Here is a 20,071-nt window from a genome sequence, read left to right as displayed (position 1 = left end):
TGTCATTGGAATATTGGCTCTATTTACAGTGGAATCAATTAAAACCATGTCTTCCTTTTGTCCTTTTGTAGGGTCCTATTGGAAGACCGGGTCAACCAGGCTCTTCGGGTCATAAGGGAGAAAAGGTATAGAGTGATAGTGGATAGTCTATCACTAAAAGTGTGAGGATCTTGAAATGGATCGCATTCAAGATCCTCACACTCGTCTTCAAATGCTTTCATGTCATGGCACCTCCCTACTTCTCTGCCCTGCTTCCTCCCCAACCCACTGCCCGTTGCCTCCTCTCGACTGGCTCTGGCCTCTTTCTTGTCCCTGGTGCACTCCGTTCCACCATCGGTGGCCGCACTTTCAGCTCTACGCCCGAAGCTCTGAAACACTCTCGCTCAATCGTTCTGCCTTGCCCCCTCCCTTCCCCATCTTCAGATAGTGCCTGAAGACAATCCTCTTCGACCGTGCTCGCGGTCACCTCCCCCCTCGTGCTGGCTCGGTGCAGTGTCAAGCACTCTGGGACTTTACCCTGGGTGAGGAGCACTATATAAATGCAAATTGTTTTTGTAGTGATCGGTGAATCTTCCAAATCTGAGTCATATGGAGGACTGGTACAGTGTGCTGGAACACAGCACTGGACGAGCACAGGGAAAAAATGCTCATAACATTTCAGACAGAAGAAAATTGCTATGTATGTAGGAGCGTACAAAATGCTAGACAAAGAAAGACCAAGGTCAATCCAGTTCACCTTCCACCATCCTGGCAGCCGCATGCATGGGTCATGTCCTTAAAGAAATCTATCTGATTTGCATATGAAAGAATTGACATTTTCTGCTTCCATCGTCTCTCTAGGGAGCCTGTTCCAAAGATTTATGTGTAGGCATATCTGGTTTGGACACTCGTACGAGCGGTAACGGTTTTCTGAATGTGTCAGACATTCGGCTGGCCAAAAGAATATAAGAATTGCTAAACAAAAGAAGACCAAGGTCCATCCAATTCACCTTCCACCATCCCTACAGTCGCTTGTCATGTCACATCCCAAACTATATACTGTATCCTGAGATATTATTTCCTAACAGAAATCTGTCTCATTTGTTCTTGAAAGAATCAACACTTTCTGCTTCCACCTTCTCCCGAGGGAGCCTTTTCCATACGTTTCCTACTCACTCACTGAAATAGTGTTTCCGCAGATTTGTTCTGATTTTATGCCCCTTCAATCGCAGGCCATGAAATATAATGATGGTGTGATTGTGTGTTACAGGGCAAGGAAGGGGCACATGGACAACCAGGGCCTCCAGGACCTCCAGGACCTGCTGTAAGTCATAGTGACCTTTTCAGATGGAAACACTGGGGTCAAATTTGCAGCGTTCCTCAATGCGTTCCTTAAATTAGAGCTGGCATATATTGACTTAATCGAGGTTGAGGCTACTGCTGGGCCCTAGGCCCCCAACCTCAATTATAGATATCTAAAAAAGGAGCAGTTTTCAGGGGTATTATGGGCAGAGTGTGGAAGGAAGGTAAATAGAACTGAATGGATTGCACGTTCAAAGAGCCAGCAAACAGATACGATGGGCCAACCTTCTGTGTTTTAAGTTTGTGTGGTTCTATTTGCTAAACCGGAGAGATTATGATTTTCACCAAAGTTTTAACGTTTAGACATTTCAGGTGTGACTTCAAATTCAAGGATCATTTTTTTTCGGATTATTTTCTCCTCAATCCGCTGAATTAATTGGTCTCAATTTGGGCAGCAATTTGAAAGGTAAAATTGGCTTTGATAGTTTGCGGCAAGAAAAATCAGCCCATTCCTGTTCCTGGTCCCTATCTATAGGCCCAAACAATTTGGCCTCGAAGGCCACATCATTTTGGCTCAAAATTGATAAGTCACCAGGACCAGATGGGTTTCACCCAAGTTGCTGTGAGAGATGCAGGTTTCAAATAGCGGAGGCTTTGGCCATTATATTTCAATCGTCATTGGACACAGGAGTGGTGCCAAGAGACTGGAGAGTGGCTAATGTTACCCCACTCTACAGAAAGGGGCAGAAAGACAAGCCCGGAAAGCCGTCAGCCTAACTTCGGTAATAGGAAAGCTACTGGAGACCGTAATCCGGGACAAAATAAATCTCTACTTAGAGGAACACGAGATAATTAGAGACCCCCAACATGGATTTGTTAAAGGCAAATCTTGCCTAACAAATCTAATAGAATTTTTTGAAGAGGTGACTGCGAGGGTTGATGAGGGAAATACGGTGGACATTATTTACATGGATTTTAAAGAGGCTTTTGACACAGTACCGCATAAGAGGTTAATAACAAAACTGGAGGCCCACGATATTAAGGGGACAGTAGCCATTTGGATTAGGAACTGACTGAGTGGCAGAATGCAGAGGGTGGTGGTTAATGGGTGTTTCTCGCAATGGAAGGAGGTGTGCAGCGGTGTCCCCCAGGGATCGGTATTGGGACCACTGCTCTTTCTAATATACATTAATGATCTGGACTTGGGCATAGGGAGCACTATTTCCAAGTTTGCAGATGATACCAAGTTAGGTAGGGTAGTAAATAGTGAAGAAGATTGTGACGGACTGCAGGCAGACATACACAGAATGGTGGAATGGGCTGACATGTGGCAGATGGATTTCAATGTAGATAAGTGCGAGGTGATACACTTAGGTAGGAAAAATGATAGGAGGCAATATAGACTTGGTAGCTCAATCTTAAGGGGGTGAACGTACAGAGAGATCTGGGCGTTCAAGTAAGCGATTCATTGAAGGTGGCAGAGCAGGTAGATAGGGCAGTAAAAAGGGCATTTGGTGTACTGAGCTTCATTAGTAGGGGCATAGAGTATAAGAGTAGGGGTTATGGTTAATCTGTACAAAACACTGGTTAGGCCTCAGCTGGAGTACTGTGTCCAGTTCTGGGCACCTTACCTCAGGAAGGGTATTAAGGCACTGGAAAGGGTGCAGAGGAGATTCCCGAGAATGATACCAGGAATGGGGAACCTTAGCTATGAGGACAGGCTGGAGAAGTTAGGACTTTTCCCATTAGAGCAGAGAAGGTTACGCGGGGACCTGATAGAGGTCTTCAAGATCATGAAAGGTTTCGACAGGCGAGATAGGGAAAAGCTGTTTCCGCTGGTAGGTGTGTCTGTGACTCGTGGTCACAGTCTTAAGATATCTACCAAAAGAAGCAGAGGGGAGGTTAGAAGAAATGTTTTCACTCAGCGAGTTGTTAGAATTTGGAATGATCTGCCTGAAAGGGCAGTGAAGTCCGATTCGATAACAGCTTTTAAGAGAGAACTGGATAGGTATCTGGGGAAGACGGGTTTGCAGGGTTATGGGGAGAAAGCTGGTGAGTGGGGTTAATAAAAGTCAGTTGCTCTGTCAAAGAGCCGCACAGACTCGATGGGCCGAATGGCCTCCTTCTGTGCCGTAACATTCTATGATTCTATGTCACATGACCAACTATTGACTATCCTCTTTAGGGGATTTGGTAAATAAGATCCCCTTGGAGCTGAGTTGTCTCCAAGGTGATATACTTGGCAACAGAATATTGAAATCAAGTCAACTCCCTGTGGCAGTCTCAGTAGTCCATTTCCAGAGCCAGCAGATCAATAGTACTCCCGGGCACTGCTAATGACAGATCAGACATCCTGGTTCATCCACAGGACTTAGAGGGATAGTAGACCAGTTATTGGGAGACTCTTTTTCTCCTGTTAACCCTCCATCCTAAAAGCCTAAATGGTAGGGTGGCCTTAACTGGATAAGCAATAGAAAGCTTGCCAGAGAGTGCTCTCAATGATAAGCCACATGGTTAGAGCTAGTTAAACTCCAAATGTACTACAACGCACCTTCTGGGGTCTCCCAAGCTTTGGCTCTCAAAACCTTAGGCAACCTATGCCTAATATTCTTTGGAATTTGGTAAGCAGGGTGCGTCACTTCAGGGAAAGTGTGCATATTCCATTCCAGACACAGGGAAATTTCCATGTGTGGGTGGCATGCATATGTGGAACTTTCAGTCTGGTTTGGATATTCTGAAACATGGAGACGGTTTCCTCACATGGATTTCAGACACCCGATGACCAAAGGAAAAGCTCAGGCCCTAAAATTCAGTAAAGCAAACATTGGATCCAATTCTTTGCTGAACTGTTTCACTTTCTGATGTTCCAATCTGTTGTTCTGTAGATTACCACTGGCCATGAAGCAAATGGAATGGGCAGCATGTACAAGAAACAGGTACGGTCTTCTTTGCAGCTTGGCACAAATATTTGCCTTGATCCATCCAGCTATTTGCATCACACGGAGTCCCATAGTGTAGTGGTTACCGTGCTCGCCTCAAAAGTGAGAGGGCCCGGGTTCAATTCCCGGTAGGGCGAAACCTTAGGCAAGTTTCCTTTCTCCACACGCCTCTGTTTACCTAGCAGTAACTAGAAACCTGGTTGATATTCAATTGGCGGATCACTTTCCAGTGGCAATAATCCCTCCATAAAAAAATTGGTTACTCAATCCACGACTGTTTGAGGAACATTGCTGTACACAATTGGCTGCCGTGTTTCGCCCACAAAATATACAGTCAACTCACTTATAGTATATCCTGTGAAACATTTTGAGATGTCTCAATGATGTGATAAGGCGTTATATCAAACACTAGGCTTATTATTTGTTATTATTATCCTACACAGTATTCACGCAACAATGTTAAAGCACTGGCTTTGAAAAGGCCTGTGTTCATGCACCTGTTGGGGTTAACAGTGGAAAAGAGGGTCATAATTTGTGGTGTTCTTGAAATAAAACCTCTATTTTATGAATTAATCTAGTTTTTATTAACCCCACATTGACCGAATATCTTACAGGTATTCCCCGGTCCGCCAGGTCCACCGGTAAGTCCTGATCTTCATGAGATGCTCCTGAGATTTGTTTTGCATGATAAGATTACTGGGAGGGTTCACTGCTTGCTTTCAAAGCAATTATACTGCGAGCAATTGGCTGCCGCATTTCACCCCCAAAATATACGATCAATTCACTTTACAATATATTCTGTGAAGAGCTTTGAGACATCTCAATGACATGATCAGGTGCTATATCAAATGAAGGATTATTATCATCTCAAAGCACAATTAATTGGGCATCTGAGATTGGGGGAGGGGGCATAGAGCTGCCGAGGGTGGGCGGGTGGGGGGAGAGAGGGAAAAAGAGTTGTTGTTGTTGTTACCAGTAGTACAGTTGAAAATGTAGATTTCAAGGTAGTTCTAAAGGTGATAACCGAGGGGGCAAGGCATAAGGACACTGAACATAAGAACATAAGAAATGCTAGACGAAAATAGACCAAGGTTCATCTAGTTTGCCTTCCACCTTCCTAGCGGTGGTATACACATATGTCCCAAACTACCTATGTACTATATCCTACTGAATGGATTTCCAGAGAGGGTGGGGGCAGAATGGCTAAAAGCTTACTCATTGATGGTGGAGTGGGATGGGGCATGGGACATACATGAAGCAGGCTGGTGTTTGCTGAGTGGTGGGAGTAGTCGGAGCACTAAGCAGGAGGACGTAGAGGTAGAGTGGAGTGAACCAGTGAAGCATTAGAATATGAGCATTCAGCCATACAGAATGAAATCCCTGGGCTGAATGGTGCTGAGGTAGCTGATCACAGTCTGGACAGAAGTATTTGGGCGTTAAATTGGATGGTTTGCACCCGAGCTGGGGGTCGGAATCAGAAGAGGTTAGTCATTACTAGCGATGTTTCCCAGTCAGGCCCTTCAATCCTGTCAGGTAATGTAGATTTGCTGAGGGATTACCTTGGCTTTGCTAAGCATGTCAAGGCATCCACATATCCACTTGAGAAAGTTGCCTTTGGAAATGCAAGCACAGTTGAAAGATAAATGAGTCAAACTTTTCAGATGGACGTCACTAGAGTGAGGGGAAATTAGACGGATGGACTAGCAGAGAACAATAAGTGTCTCTTGCAGGGGCATATGTTTATTTTATGTGTGTAAAATCTGCTCTCAGTTTTGCTTATTTACCTTTCATAGGGCTTAAAAGGAGACCCAGGGAATATGGTAAGTGTTTAAAATTATAAAACGTTTGATAAGGTTAGCATAAATAGGCTATTCCCACTTGTTGGGGAGTCCATAACCAAGATACACAAATATAGGACCGCAACTAGGGGGATTTAAAAGAGAATTTAGGAGGAACTAATTCATGCAGAGGATAGTGAGATTGTGGAACTCGTTGTCTAAAGTGGTGGTTGAATCAGACAGTGTAGATGCATTCAAGAGGAAGTAAGAGGGAGAGGGGAATAGAAAAGTGTGGGTGGGAGTAAGGAATGGTGTGGATGAAGCTTGTGTGGAGTATAAACATGGCACGGACTGGTTGGGCTGAATGTCCTGTTTCCATGCCGTACAGTCTGTGTAAAACTATATTGATCTATGAAGGCAATACTGGGAGCAAGATAGGGTAGTCTGCGCTGGACAAATAGTTCTCTCAATGGCAAACTACGCAGATTTAGTTGGATAGACTCCAGGAGTTGTCCTCAATGGACATATGGAGATGCCAAGACTTGGCTTTTGCCAACCAGTGCTAATAATTCTCCAGAATTAGTTTAGAGGGATGCATCACTCTGGGGATAAAGTGCGCATTCCATTCCACATACAGAAACATTCCCATGTGTGGGTAGCGTGTGGTTGTTTCTGGTTGTCTATGAAGGGAGTTGAGGGGTGATAGTGTTGAGAGAATTTACCTGTAACATGAGGACTCACTGTAACTCTATTGCAGGGAGAGATCGGTCCAATGGGATTGCCAGGTTTAGAAGGTCTTCCAGGAGAAAAGGTACTTCTCTCTCTTTCTTTCTTTCTCTCTTTCTCTCTCTTCCTTCTGTGCAATTCTTCACTTGGCTATAATTCATCACTTGGCTGTTCCTCTGTGTGGGGAGGTAATTACACGGAAGGATTGCTGAGCAGGACATTCCCAAAGACATGGATTCTTCACAATATCCCACCTGAGGAACAGGCAGGCCTCAGTTTAACATCTCAGCCAGTACCTCACTGACGAATCCACTTCGAATTAGGAGGTCAAGACCAGACACGGGACACAAAAGCTGTAACCTTCTGACCCAGAGGGTTGTGTGGCAACTTAGTCGAGCTGTCTCCTAGAGCACCCCAATCTTCAGAGAATCGGTGCCTTTGAGGGTTGTAATGTTGAAGTAAGGGATGCTTCTAATGTGGGCTTGTGAAATTTGGATTCTGGGCTTATGTGTAAAAATCTTGATTTATTCCTAGGGGGATTCAGGAATGCCCGGCCCATCTGGGCTTCAAGGACTTCCTGGGACACCAGTAAGTACATTGAGGGAGCAGAGAAGAACTTCTGTTTAATAACGCAACAATTTGCATGCACTTGGGGCAGTGTCTTGGAGTGTTTAACACACAACGGGGAGAGGGGCCAAAGAAGTCGGTAGAATACCGACTTAAAATGTGTCCTTGAAATAATTTGTGTCTTTAAAATGTCCCTTTGGCTTCAGGTTGCCACCTCTGAGACACACAAAAAAATGGCCACCGTCGCCCTGGGCGGGTCCCACAGGTGGCATCTTGGTTAAAAACTGATCTGTAATGGAGGTGAGGGGATAGGCTGGCCATCTTGGTAAAGAGTGAGTAATGCATGGTGGGGGAGCGGGGAAGAGGAGAGGGAGATGCATATGTATCCCAGTATGATCACTGTAAAAAATGGCTCATTAAATGTTTTCACTGGCCACCGGCAAAGCAGTATAAAACCGGTTAAAACTCAGCCAGGTGGCAATCATAACTGAACTCAGTTTTTCTCTCTGTGAAATCCTTTGAGACATTTTTCCTACAATAAAGGGGCTGTTGTAAGCGCAAGATGTTGTTGTTGGAGGTTCTTCGAAGGCTTTTGGAAGTAAAGAAGGAAGGTTTTCTTTTCATAAGAGAAAGGACATATTTTAACTGCAATTTTCATCCATCTGATAATCATCATGTCACATATTACACACACACACAATATATTGACAACAAAGCTAATTGGTCCTTGAGTTGGCTGTGCAAAATGTGAACTGCATTATGCGGACTAACCTGTACAAACTGGGATTGTTCTCCTTGGAACAGACAAGGTTGAGGGGATTAATAAAGAAACAGAGTGGGGACGAGGAGAAATATATTTATCCAGAGAGTTGTTGCGATCTGTAATGGACTGCCTGAAACGATGGTGGAAACAGATTCGATCGTAGCTTTCAAATGGGAATTGGATAGGTACTTGAAAAGGAAAAATGTGCAGGGCTATGGGTAAGAGCGGGGGGGTGGAACTAGTTGGGTAGCCCTTACAAAGAGCGGGCACAGGCACGATGGGCCGAATGGTCTCCTGTGCTATAAGATTTTATGATTCTATGATGCTAACTGCAGACTGGACTCAGTGGTCTACGGACCTAAGTGTGCAGACCTATGTTTTGGTAAGTAACATAATAAAGAATAATCCTCTAGGGTTCAAGAGAGTTCAGCAAAAAGGGGAAAAAAAGCAAAATTTCAGCAATGAAATGTCAGAAACTGTCTAACAATTTTCTCCTTTCTTTTCTCTGTAATCCAAAGGGGAGGAACGGGCCACCAGGCCTGAAGGGATCAAAGGGCCTGACCGGGGAGCCGGTAAGTGAAGTAGTCACTATTATCCTGGTCCACATAGCACATAACTTGTCACACGTAGAAGGCCATTGTTATGCGTGACCGTATCCAACCAGACTGAGAGTTCCACCTGCCCCGTAGAAATTTGCCTGTGTCTGGATTGGAATGGACACACTCTCTCACCGCCGTATCACCATCCCCTCCAACAGCCTCCTTGTCTCTCCCCTGATCAATCCGAGTAACTAACAGGAGTCTAACCATCCTAAACTGCGAGGTTTGCCATTGCAAACATCAATCTCACACTGTTTATTAATAATAATAAAAAATAATCCTAGCATTTGATGCAGCACCTTATCATGTCATCAAAATGACTCTAAGCGCTTCACAGGATTTTACCGTAAAGTATAGTGACTGTGTATTTGTAAGCCACGCAGCCAAAATGCACAGGACAGTGTCCCACAAACAACCTTGAAAGGAACAATCAATTTGATTTGGGGGATGGTTGGCCAGAACACTGGGAGAAACTCCCTTCTCTGTTTTGAATAGTGCCATGGAATCAATAACATCCACCTGAGCAGCCAGACGGGACCTTGGCTAAGGTCGTATCTGATGGATGGAACCTCTGATAAATACAGCACTCTCCCAGCACTGAACTGAAGTGTCAGTCTAGACTGTGAACTCCTGACGTGGGACTTGAACCCACAATTTTCTGACTTAGAGGCGAGAGAGCTGAGCCGGGCTGAAACCTTCCCTACGTGTTATGTTTCAGCAACTCGGGACGTCCTCCCGCCGTGAAAGACGCTATATAAACGTAATTTGTTTGTTGTTTTCTTTCTGTAGGGATTAAAAGGTGAGCGAGGACCACTGGGAGAAACAGGCTTCCCTGGGCCTGAAGGACCTGCTGGAACTCCCGTACGTACAAGTTTGTGTTTGAACTTTTCTTACTAATTTGTTTTATTTTGTTACGAGAAATGTAAGTTGGGGGGTGGGATGGAGGGGAGGTATGTAGTCTGGCACACTTTCCCACTGCTTGTCCAGCTAGGGCCACCCTACCTGTTAGGGCTTTGGCTTGCTGAGATATCTGGATGATTCCTACTCCCAGTGACTGGTCTGCCCTTCCAAGTCCTGGCCGTTCTTTGATCAGCAGTACCCTGGAGTACTGCAGATCCATCTGGCTCACAAACCAGACTACCGAGACCGCCAAAGAAGATCGAATCAATTCCGAGAAAAGTCTCTAGTTCGCCATTTGACATCTGAGGCAATAGGGATGCAGCAATCTTGTGGAGTCCTGTAGCTCAGTGGTTAGAGCACTCGCTTTGCAAGTGAGAGACCTGAGTTCAATTCCAGGCAGAGGGCGAAACCTTGGGCAAGTTTCCTTACTCCACACAGAGCCTAATAATAATCCCTCCAAACCCAAAACAATAATAAATTGGTCATTTTCAATCTACGACTGTCTGTGGGACATTGCTGTGCGCAATTGGCTACCGCGTTCGCCCACAAATATACAGTCAATTCACTTTACAGTGTGTTCTGTGAAGCGCTTTGGGACGTTCTCCCGACGTGAAAAGCGCTATATCAAATGCAAGGATTATTATTATTATTATCTTCTCAACACTCAGCATTAAATGAAAGGATCTAAAGCTGGTTCTCAGAGTGTCCCAGTAGATAAGGAATGACGTACCATTCCTTACGTGCATCAAAGAACACTCTTAACTGCATCCAATGTTACCTTCACGTTTCCCAAAGTGGGATAATGATAATAAATGATCCCACCTCTAACACTGCCAAGTCACAGGGCACTGGGGAGTTATCCCACTGAGCACAGCATTCGTTTGTTCTTGAAGAAATATCACTTGATAAATATATTTCCGGAGCTCCAACAAACACATTGCTCCTATTTTATCTCCTAACAGGGGAAGCCTGGACGACATGGATTACCAGGAGTGGAGGTAAGGAACTATACCAGGTCTTTGATTGCTTGGTGTAAGGAAACTTTATATTTATAATTTAGTTAATGATGAAATAATGAAATCCAATTTAGATATTAAACAATTGTTTCCTTTATTATAGTTCAACTGTCAATTATTATACAAAGAGCAACAACCCACTATCGCAAGACATTTATAATGGTTGCAACCAGACTTCAGAGAATAAAGTATTGATCAGTCACCTATCACTTGGAGAGTATTAGACAGCTGGGAGTTCATCAGAACTGTATCTCACGGACACTCGCTAAAACACTTATACAATTTTACCCAAAAATCAGAATCAAATTTGCACATATCTTAGCAGTGTTCCCACCACAAAAATGCTCCCACACTTCAGACAACGAGTGGGGGTAACCCACATTCTAGTTGCAGTTTTGTTCGTTGCAAAATAACAAGATAACAAGTGATATGTAGTCACCTTCAGTACTTTCACACAATTAGCATTTTATTTTAACTCTTTCCTTATGTTAAGATGTGGAATGCCCTGGCTGGTGGTTGAGGCAGGTTCCATATTAGCTTTCAAGAGGGATCTGGATAGATATCTAAAAAGGAGTAATTTACAGGGATATGGAGGAGAAGTCGGGTAAATGGAACTGAAAGAATCGCTCTTTCAAAGAGCCAGCAGAGACACGATGGGCTGAATGGCCTTCCTCTGCTCTAGACATTTCTATGGTTCTAAATTTCTAAAACAATTCAACATCAGTAATGTGCTTTCATTAATGGCATCGTAAGGATCATTAAATGTGTGAAGTTTCATATAGATGCAAGGGTTTCCTCTGCTCTTTGACCATGGTACTGGACACACTGGGTTAGAACCCAAACCTACTAGCCCCAGCAGTGCTCAGTGCTCAACTGCAATGCCATTTATTTGAATGTAACAATCAGTAATATAATTATATATTAATACGATCAATATTCCAGGGCTCACCAGGCAAATCAGGAGACCGAGGTTCCAAGGGAGAACGGGTACGTAATCATAATTTTTTGTTTGCAAATGGCACCTTTGTGCAAAAGAAAGATAAATCATTTGACAAACTGTTTTCAGGCGGTGCGTGCAGTTAGAATGCGCGGAATGGGTTGCAGTGACCTGTTATAAGGTGCTTCATTACAGCACTGATTTGTTTAGGAATCAAGTGGCACATGGATTCCATTCCCTGCACATACGATATGGCTTTGGCTTCCAGTGTGCTAAAACATGTGCCGCAAGTGACATCAGCAGGTGACCTGATGACCCAGAAGTTAGCTATCTTTTTAGAGCAGTTGTACAGTGAACCCAGTTAGTGTGGGTAAGGTATAGGACAAATTAGGGTTTTATGGACCCCGACATCCCCATTAAAATGAGGCTTCACTATACCTACATTACAGTGTACACTGCATCCCGCTATCTGTTCACCCCTTCCCCCCCAGTGATAGCAGTACCTCACAGCCAAAGTGACAACCGAACTGTCCAATCTCATACCAACTGCTAAACTTTGTGCCAACGTTAACCCACAGTATAGGTGGGGAGACAGGGGGCAGTACAGAAAGGCTCAAATGGATCGACAGCTGGAGTTCAGCTCTTCTCCCTTTCTCCCAGTCTATCAAAGCCCTCACCTTCAATCTGTCCACTCCCTGGTATCCTCTATCGCTCTAATCTTTTCCTTCCCTGTGTCTCCACCTGTCTCCTCCACTCAGCTAACTCGCATTATTATTACACAAACTCAAGTTGTTGCGCTTGTGTTTTTTTGGAATCGTTCACACGGCAACCTGCCCGGCTCAAACACTTTCCTGTGTTCCCTCTTCTGTTGTGCAGGGCGATCCAGGAATCCTGGGAGACCGAGGCCCGCAGGGAGAAAGGGGAAAGGCGGGTAACCCAGGACTTCCGGGATTTAAAGGAATTGTAGGATCCCATGGCCCAAGCGGACCCCCAGGAGAGAAAGGTCACCCAGGAACTCCAGGTCACACTGGGACAGATGGTCGGCCCGGCGTACCGGTAAGATCATTAGTGAAGTCCTGTAGCGTAGTGGCTAGCGCGATCGCCTCGCAAGCGAGAGAACCTAGGTTTGATTCTCAAGTGGGACGAAACCTTTGTCAAGTTTTCTTACTCCACACGCATCTGTTTACTTGGCAGCAAGTAGCACCCCGGCTGTTAGTCGATTGGCAGATCACTTTCTGGGGGTAATAATCCCTCCAAAAAATAAATAAAAGTGAGGTCACTCAATCCATGACATGACTGTTTGTGTGACATTGCTGTGCGCAATTGGCTGCGATAAAATACACATTTAATTCACTTTGCGGTATATCCTGTGAAGCGCTTTGAGATGTTTCAACGACCTGATAAGGCACTAAATCAAATGCAAGGGTTATTTATATTGACTGCAGCTAAGCTTTAGCATGCAATGGCATGAGAAATGGTTGGGGGGGGGGGTAGGGTTAGTTTCCTTAGTGGGGGATTTGAACCGAACGGATGCCCCTGGAGAAACAACCCAAAATAACAGCGAGTGTTTGTATTTTTTCAGGGCGGCACAATAACGTTTGAGGAAATATCCCAGTTTATCAGGCAGGAAGTGCTCAGGGTTTTTGAAGGTAAGCAAGCGACGGAGGGAAAAACGGTGGGGTGTGGGGGGGGGGGGGCGGGGGTGAGGTGGGATCGGTCGGAGGAGGTGGAAGGGGTTGCTGATTGCAGCAAACACCAAAGGGGCTGATTGAAATTTGCACGTGTTAGGATTATTTTTTTTATTTTTATTATTTTATTATAAATGCAAGTTTGTTGTTGTTGTGACAGAATGCCTGCCCCACATTTGGTGCCCTCCTCCTCTCCCCGCTTCTCCTCTCCCTTGCCTCCTTCAAGGTCATCTCAAGAGGAGGGTCTCTCAAGAGGCAAGGGAGAGGGGGCAAGGCAGAGGGACTCCAGGATAGAGTTCCAGAGGTTGGAGGCAGAAAAGCTGAAGGCCTGACCGCCAATGGTGGGGTGGGCAGGGCGGGATATGATGGTTGTGCTGTGTGTGTTTTATCTTGATAATTCAATCGATTGCTTGTCTGTTGGTTTCTTTCAGAGAGACTCGCCCACTATCAGCTTCCCGCTGCAATGTTGGCTGCTCAGTTAAAGCCGGGATTGCAGGGCCCTCCAGGGAAGGACGGGTTACCTGGGCTTCCGGGATCCAGAGGAGATCCAGGAATTAAAGGGTCTAAAGGCAAGATTGATCCACAATTATTAAGCAGGCCATCATTTTTGTTTTAATGTATTCTAATAAATTTGTTCTTGTTTAAGCCGTTTTGAGAGATACTTCCGGCAATATTAATATTAACTGCATTGTCTTGTATATTCCTCTTGATTTAGATAAATCCCCCTATTTTTTGGTCTATTGTGGTTACAATCGTTTCTCATTTTCACCTTTCTCCCTGCTGTGTGCAATTGGCTGCCGAGTTTCACCACAAAATACACAGTCAATATACTGTGAAGCACTTTGTGACATCTCAACGATGTGATAAGGTGCTATATCAAATGCAAGGATTAGTATTATTATTACTGATGGCCAACAGGCAATTGGTCCACGACATATACAGTCAATTCACTTTACAGTATATTCTGTGAAGGGCTTTGAGACGTTTCGAAGACATAATAAGGCGCTATATCAAATGCAAGGATTATTATTACTATACATGCCGGACTTCCCTCAGCACTGCATTAGAGTCAGCATTGACTATGTAAGTTCAAAGCCCCAATGTGGGGCGCGAACCCACAAGCTTCTGACTCAGGCGAGAGTGCTGCCACCTGAGCCAAGTTGACATGCTTGAAGTGGAGAAATATTAATGGGGGAGGAGGCAGGAGAGGGAAACAAGATTAGGATTAGACTGTATGTCTCACGTGGAGAGAGAGTAAAAGCACCAGTGGAGAGTTGACGGGCCGAATGGCCTGCTTCTGAGCTGTATCTATCCATAATCCCACCTCCAACGTGAAAAAGAAAATCCTTTTTATTTCCCTTATAGGAAAGAGAGACAGAATGAGAGGGAAGAGCGGCAAGGCCGAGAGCCCTTAACATAAATGTTTGTAAGGAATATATCGGGGGATTAGCGAGGCGAGGAGGACGTTTCTGTTGAAATGCTGCTCGAGAGCAAGGACCGACCACGTGGGACAGCCTGGCAATGGGAGGCCTGCGCTCCGAGAAGACACGAGTTTCCCGAAGTGTCCGCCATTGTTGGGGGCATTCCCGGATGCACTTTGTTAACGTTCCGAGCACAGAATTTCCCTCTCGGGCTTTGCCGTCTGTGTCCATTCCTCACCCTGGCTCTTTGGACAACAAAACTCCAGATTTCTCCACAGAGTGAAAGCCATTTTAACCCTGGACGCCTGGACAAAACATCCAGCTCCGATTCATTTGTATTCTCACCTATTTTCAATATGCTTGTTAATTCAGACTAACATCCGGTTAATCCGATTTACAAAGCGCTTCAACTGTATTGAGAGAAAATCTCCTTCTTACACAAGCCTATGCTGGGTTTCTTGGACTTCTGTGGGCTGTTGCTGTTGGTTTCTCTGTGTTGTTTGGGAGATGTAAGAACCATCGCAGTTGTTATTCTATCCTGTGATTATTCACAGCTCATTCCATGTTTTGTACTTTCCGATGTACGTTTCACTGCATCATTTTGTCATTTCTCAGTAAAAGTTACGGATTTTTTTTTCCAACATTGCCTCCAGGTCAGTTTCTTGTTCAAAGTTCCTTCTCTACAACACATTCACACCGGAATCCCTGTTCCATTTAACCTCAGTGGAGTCCCGTTTCTTTGAGTGTTGTTTCCCCTTCCATATCTGACCTTTCTCGCTGCTCTTAGTCCCTCTTCATCCATTGACATCCATTGGCCTCTCATATCTCTTCTGAGTTAACTCAAACTTGAACTCAAAATCGAACCCTTATCTCCCGCATCGCTGAAGCTGCCTACAATTACTTATTTGATGACTTTTCTTTGCCTCCCTTCTCTCCAGCAACTTTTAAATCTCTGTGAAGCTTCCATGTCCATGAAAGGCTTGAGTACTGACCCTTATTGTTCTTCAGCCCCTCTCTCTCTCTCTCTCTCTCTCTCTCTCTTTTCTGGACTGGAGAGAACCAAAAAGCCAGGTGTCTGATGGCTGATTCTCCTTTCATCTCGACATCTTATTTTCTCTCTATCTTATTTTTTCTTATTGGACTTCTTGAGCGCCAAATACACTGCCCTACACCTTCTTCCTTCTCCCACCAAACCTCAAGCTTCATTGCACTCCAGTTGTCTCCAGCCACAACTCATTCATTCCCAGGACCTCAACAGTATGAAAGGTCTTCCCTTCTCCCTATAATCTTTAGGCTCTCAAGACCCAAATTTGGTGCAAATTAAACTCTACATCTTGATTCATCTCAAATCCTCTGCTTCTGTTGGTTCCAACTATTCCCTAGCCCCTTCAAATAGGTTCCTTAATAAAGTCCAACAAGACTGCAGAACCATAGTTAAAGAGATGTCATTGTCGCCTCATTGATGGAATTGGGATTGAGAAAGTAACTGCAGAACAGTACCCTCAGACACTCAATGAGGACACGTGAAAGTTGTGATGGGCAATTTCAGCACACGTTGAGGTGCCTCAAAGTGCTTCACAGGATATACTGTAAAGTGGATTGGCTGTGTATTTTGTGGTGGTGGTGTGTATTTCTATGGGGTGTCGGTGGGAGAGGGGGGGAAGGGGGAAGAAGAGAAGGGGGGGTTGTTATAGTGGAGTGGTCTTGGTCTGGTTTGGAGACTCTTTAGCAAGTGTCAGATCTGACTGACCAAAAAAATGTTTTATGTAATAACAATAATAATAATCCTTGCATTCGATATAATGCTTTACCATGTCATTGGGAGGTCTCAAAGCGCTTCACAAAATATATTGTAAAGCGAATTGACGGTGTATTTTATGGATGAAAAGCGGCAGCCAAGTGCGCACAGCAGTGTCCCACAAACAGTCGTGGATTGAGTGACCAGTGAGGAATTATTACCCCCAGAAAACAATCCGCCAATTGACTAGCAACTGGGTTCCTACTTACCGCTAGGTAAACAGAGGCGTGTGGAGTAATGAAACGTGTCTAAGGTTTCGCCCTGCCGGGAATTGAACCCAGGTTCTCTTGCTTGCGAGGCGAGTGCTCTATGGTAAATTAACGGGTGAATGCACGAGTGCCTTGATAGCAGAAAAGACTATTCCGATTTTCAGATTATTTGCTATTTTCAGGCATTGGATGTTCACCTCTTCATTTCTTTCGTCACCCGAGTGTCTTAGACATTTGGGAGCCCACTACCGTGCTTTAGAGTATCCAAACCAGACTGAGAGGATCCAGAGGTTATCAATACAGTGCAGCTTACCACACAACCCCTCACCCCCCCCACCCCCCCCATTACATGATGCTAGTGACAGCTTGCCAACACATCCTCTGTATTTCTGTGGACAGGTTTCCGAGGTCAAAAAGGGGAGCGAGGTGAACCTGGCATCGGACTGCCAGGTGGTCATGGTCCACGTGGGCTTCCAGGTAAGTAGCTACTTATTGTATGTACACAGCGCTTACACAGGGCTTACACAGAGCTTATAGTACATATACAGTGCTTACACAGAGCTTACACAGCCCTGATTGTACATACACAGCACTGACTGTACATACGCAGCACTGACGGTACATACACAGCACTGACTGTACTTATATACTTACAAAAACAATAACTTCAAAATTACATTTGTATAGCACCTTTCATGTCGGGAGAACGTCCCAAGGTGCTGTAAGATACACAGTGCTTGCTGTATTTTACAGCACTTTATGTATATAACACATACTGTACGTACACAGGGCTCACTGTATGTATACAGCAAGTTATTGTACGTATACGGCCTCCACACCTCAGGCACTGACAGCATCATCATCCATGGTTGCTCACTCCACCTTGCTAAGTCAGTCCAGGACCTGGGCTTCTTGTTTGACCCTCAACTATCCGTTCTCCGCCACATCCGTGCCATAACCCGCTTTACTTTTCCCCACCTCCGCAACATTGCCCGGCTCAACCACTGTCTCAGGCCGACGAGACCCTCATTCACATGTTCACCTCCTTGAGCTCCACTCTCTCTTACGCCCACCCCCCACCCTCCCCACCGCCGCTTGGGTCCAAATCCCTGACTGTCTTCCCGAGGTGAAAGACTCTGTACAAATGTAATATTGTATTGTATTGTTACTGTATTTACACAGCAGTTTACTGTAGTTACAGAGAAGCCCGTAACCCCACTCCGCTTCTGCCTTGTAGGTTTGCCAGGATCAGGGTCTCCGGGACCTCCAGGACAGCCAGGCTCACCAGGCCCCGTGGGGCCGAAAGGAAGGTGTAACCCTGGGGACTGTTACTACCCCGCCGGCTTTTCCCGATCACACATACAAGGATAGGGAGGGTGACTGTGGCGGGGAATCCGTCTGTTCCACATTAGGGTCCCGGTAGCCCGTGCTGGAGGGCAGACACGGGGAGAGAGTGGGACCCGTCATTTAACCTGGGTGGGTTTAAGGATAACCCCTACATACAAGTCAAACAGAAAACTCCATCACAGGGAAGATGGGAGAATGGTTCCTGGTGTTTTCACACCGCAGTGTGTGTTGGTCTGAGACAAAGCAAATCCTCTGACAACTTTTCGGCCACTGAACCGCAGGTGCTTACGATGCAGACCCATAATTTTTCCGGCTCGACCACCTGGAGGGAGAACCTTCCCCTTCGATGCACGTCTCCCACTGTAAATAGTTTTCTTTGTTGATCATTCATCTCCTCCTCCGAACTTTCTCCGGACATTGGGGCTTGTTTCTCAGCGAGAAGTGTGTGTGGTTTCGACACAATATTGGTCCTCGCCTTCCATACAGCGAGATTTTTTACTGTCAAGTGTAGTGACTGTGTATTTTGTTGGCAAACACGGCAGCCAATTTTCACATGGCTATGTCCTGCCCATAGCTGTGAAGTGAGCGACCAATTTTATTTGGAGGATTGTTGGCCAGGACACCGGGAGAGAGAAATTCCCTTCTCTTTTTCAAATAGCGCCGTGGGATCTTTAACGCCCACTTGAACAGGCAGTTGGTAACCAGGTTTATCGTCTCTTCCGAAGGACATCACCCCTGGCAAAACAATGCTCCCAACCAGCACCCAACCAGTCGGACTGTGTGAGCTCAAAGTCCTGATGTGGGCTTGAACCCACAACCTTCTCACCCAAAATGGAGAGTGCTACCGACTGAACATTAACATGGTTTTATGAGCATTTCTGATAAACATTTAGCCCTGTCTGTACAGCGAGGTGAACACCCATACTTGCTGGAGGGATATATATCTCTGGGTCCAGCAACACACTGTTCCCTCAGTTATAAGACGTGCTCAATCTTATTTTGTGTTGCACAGTCTTAAATTCAGTCTTAATCTCTCAAGCTGTTTCTTTTTCCTTTTTCTGCAGGTTTGTTTAAGAAAAAATAGCAAAAATAATATAATGCAGTTAAACTCACATTGGTCTGATCTGTATTGATCAGATAATCACCTAAGTTGTACATCTGCCTACGGTAATTTTTTTTTACTGTGAGGTGTTAGTCACGACCATGTATGTCTTTTGTAAACTATTGAGAGAATCTACCCGGCTTGAAGATTCTGCACTTTCTGAAATCATAGAATCGTAGAGATTTACAGCGCAGAAAGAGGCCATTCGACCCAACCAGACTGCATTGGCTCTTAGAGCAAGTTGTCCATTCAATATAATAATAATATAGTAATAATAATATTCCTTGCTTTTAATTCAATCCCACTGCCCTGCCTTATTGCTCTTAAAAGAGCCACCAGAGACCTGATGGGTTGAATGGCTTCTTCTGTGCTATAAATTTCTATGATCCTATCCTCACAACCTCTTCAAGCTTCTATCCTTCATACGCCTCTCTACTTGCCTCTTGCAACCCACAATGACGTGAAAGGATTTAGTTTAAAGTGTAGTGACTGTGTCATTTGTAGGCGAATCCAGCAGCTAATTTGTGATATCCCGTAAACAAGCCCCATGAGGTGAATGGCTGATTTTACTTGGGGATTGTTGGCCAGGACCCCAGGAGAAACTCGCTTCTCTTTTCAAATAGCTCCGCAGGATCGTTAACTTCCACCTGAACAGGCAGATGGGACCTCGGTTCAGCGTATCATTTGTAGGACGGCATCTCCGACAATGCAGCACACCCCCCAGCACTGCATTGGAGTGTCAGCCTAGATTGTAGGAGCTCAAAGTCCCGACGTGGGGCTTGAACCCACAACCTTGTGACTCAGAGGCGAGAGTGTTATTGTACTCGTGCTTCTCTAGTTATGGATAAGACAGAATTTTCTGTGACGTGATAACTAACATCCGTGTTTAACACATCCTGCATCGCAATTTTCAGCCTTGCCTTTAGTAAACTGTGCGAATATTTTTTCAGTTGGTCTCGTTGCCTCTCCCGCTGTTTTACTTTACTACAGTGTGTGCTCC

At 45.1% G+C, this 20,071-nt stretch overlaps 1 protein-coding gene across 1 annotated transcript in view; it reads left to right on the top strand.

Annotated features, from left to right (window-relative positions):
* LOC103185610 (collagen alpha-1(XIX) chain) overlaps positions 1-18,045 on the top strand; it is a 42,330-nt gene extending 24,285 nt beyond the window's left edge. The window contains exons 25-38 of the mRNA XM_042332746.1: positions 72-125; positions 1,250-1,303; positions 4,167-4,217; positions 4,835-4,861; positions 6,014-6,040; positions 6,756-6,809; positions 7,259-7,312; positions 8,573-8,626; positions 9,443-9,514; positions 10,516-10,551; positions 11,512-11,556; positions 12,383-12,562; positions 17,022-17,099; positions 17,860-18,045. Of these exons, the coding sequence (XP_042188680.1) occupies positions 72-125; positions 1,250-1,303; positions 4,167-4,217; positions 4,835-4,861; positions 6,014-6,040; positions 6,756-6,809; positions 7,259-7,312; positions 8,573-8,626; positions 9,443-9,514; positions 10,516-10,551; positions 11,512-11,556; positions 12,383-12,562; positions 17,022-17,099; positions 17,860-18,045 (972 nt within the window). The remainder of the gene's footprint in view (positions 1-71; positions 126-1,249; positions 1,304-4,166; positions 4,218-4,834; positions 4,862-6,013; positions 6,041-6,755; positions 6,810-7,258; positions 7,313-8,572; positions 8,627-9,442; positions 9,515-10,515; positions 10,552-11,511; positions 11,557-12,382; positions 12,563-17,021; positions 17,100-17,859) is intronic.
* The last annotated feature ends 2,026 nt before the right edge of the window (positions 18,046-20,071 follow it).

The sequence above is a fragment of the Callorhinchus milii genome, unplaced genomic scaffold, assembly GCF_018977255.1.
Source record: "Callorhinchus milii isolate IMCB2004 unplaced genomic scaffold, IMCB_Cmil_1.0 Scaffold3, whole genome shotgun sequence".
Lineage (NCBI taxonomy): Eukaryota > Metazoa > Chordata > Chondrichthyes > Chimaeriformes > Callorhinchidae > Callorhinchus > Callorhinchus milii.
Note: the sequence above shows the minus strand (reverse complement) of the source record. Positions and strands in the feature narration are given on the sequence as shown.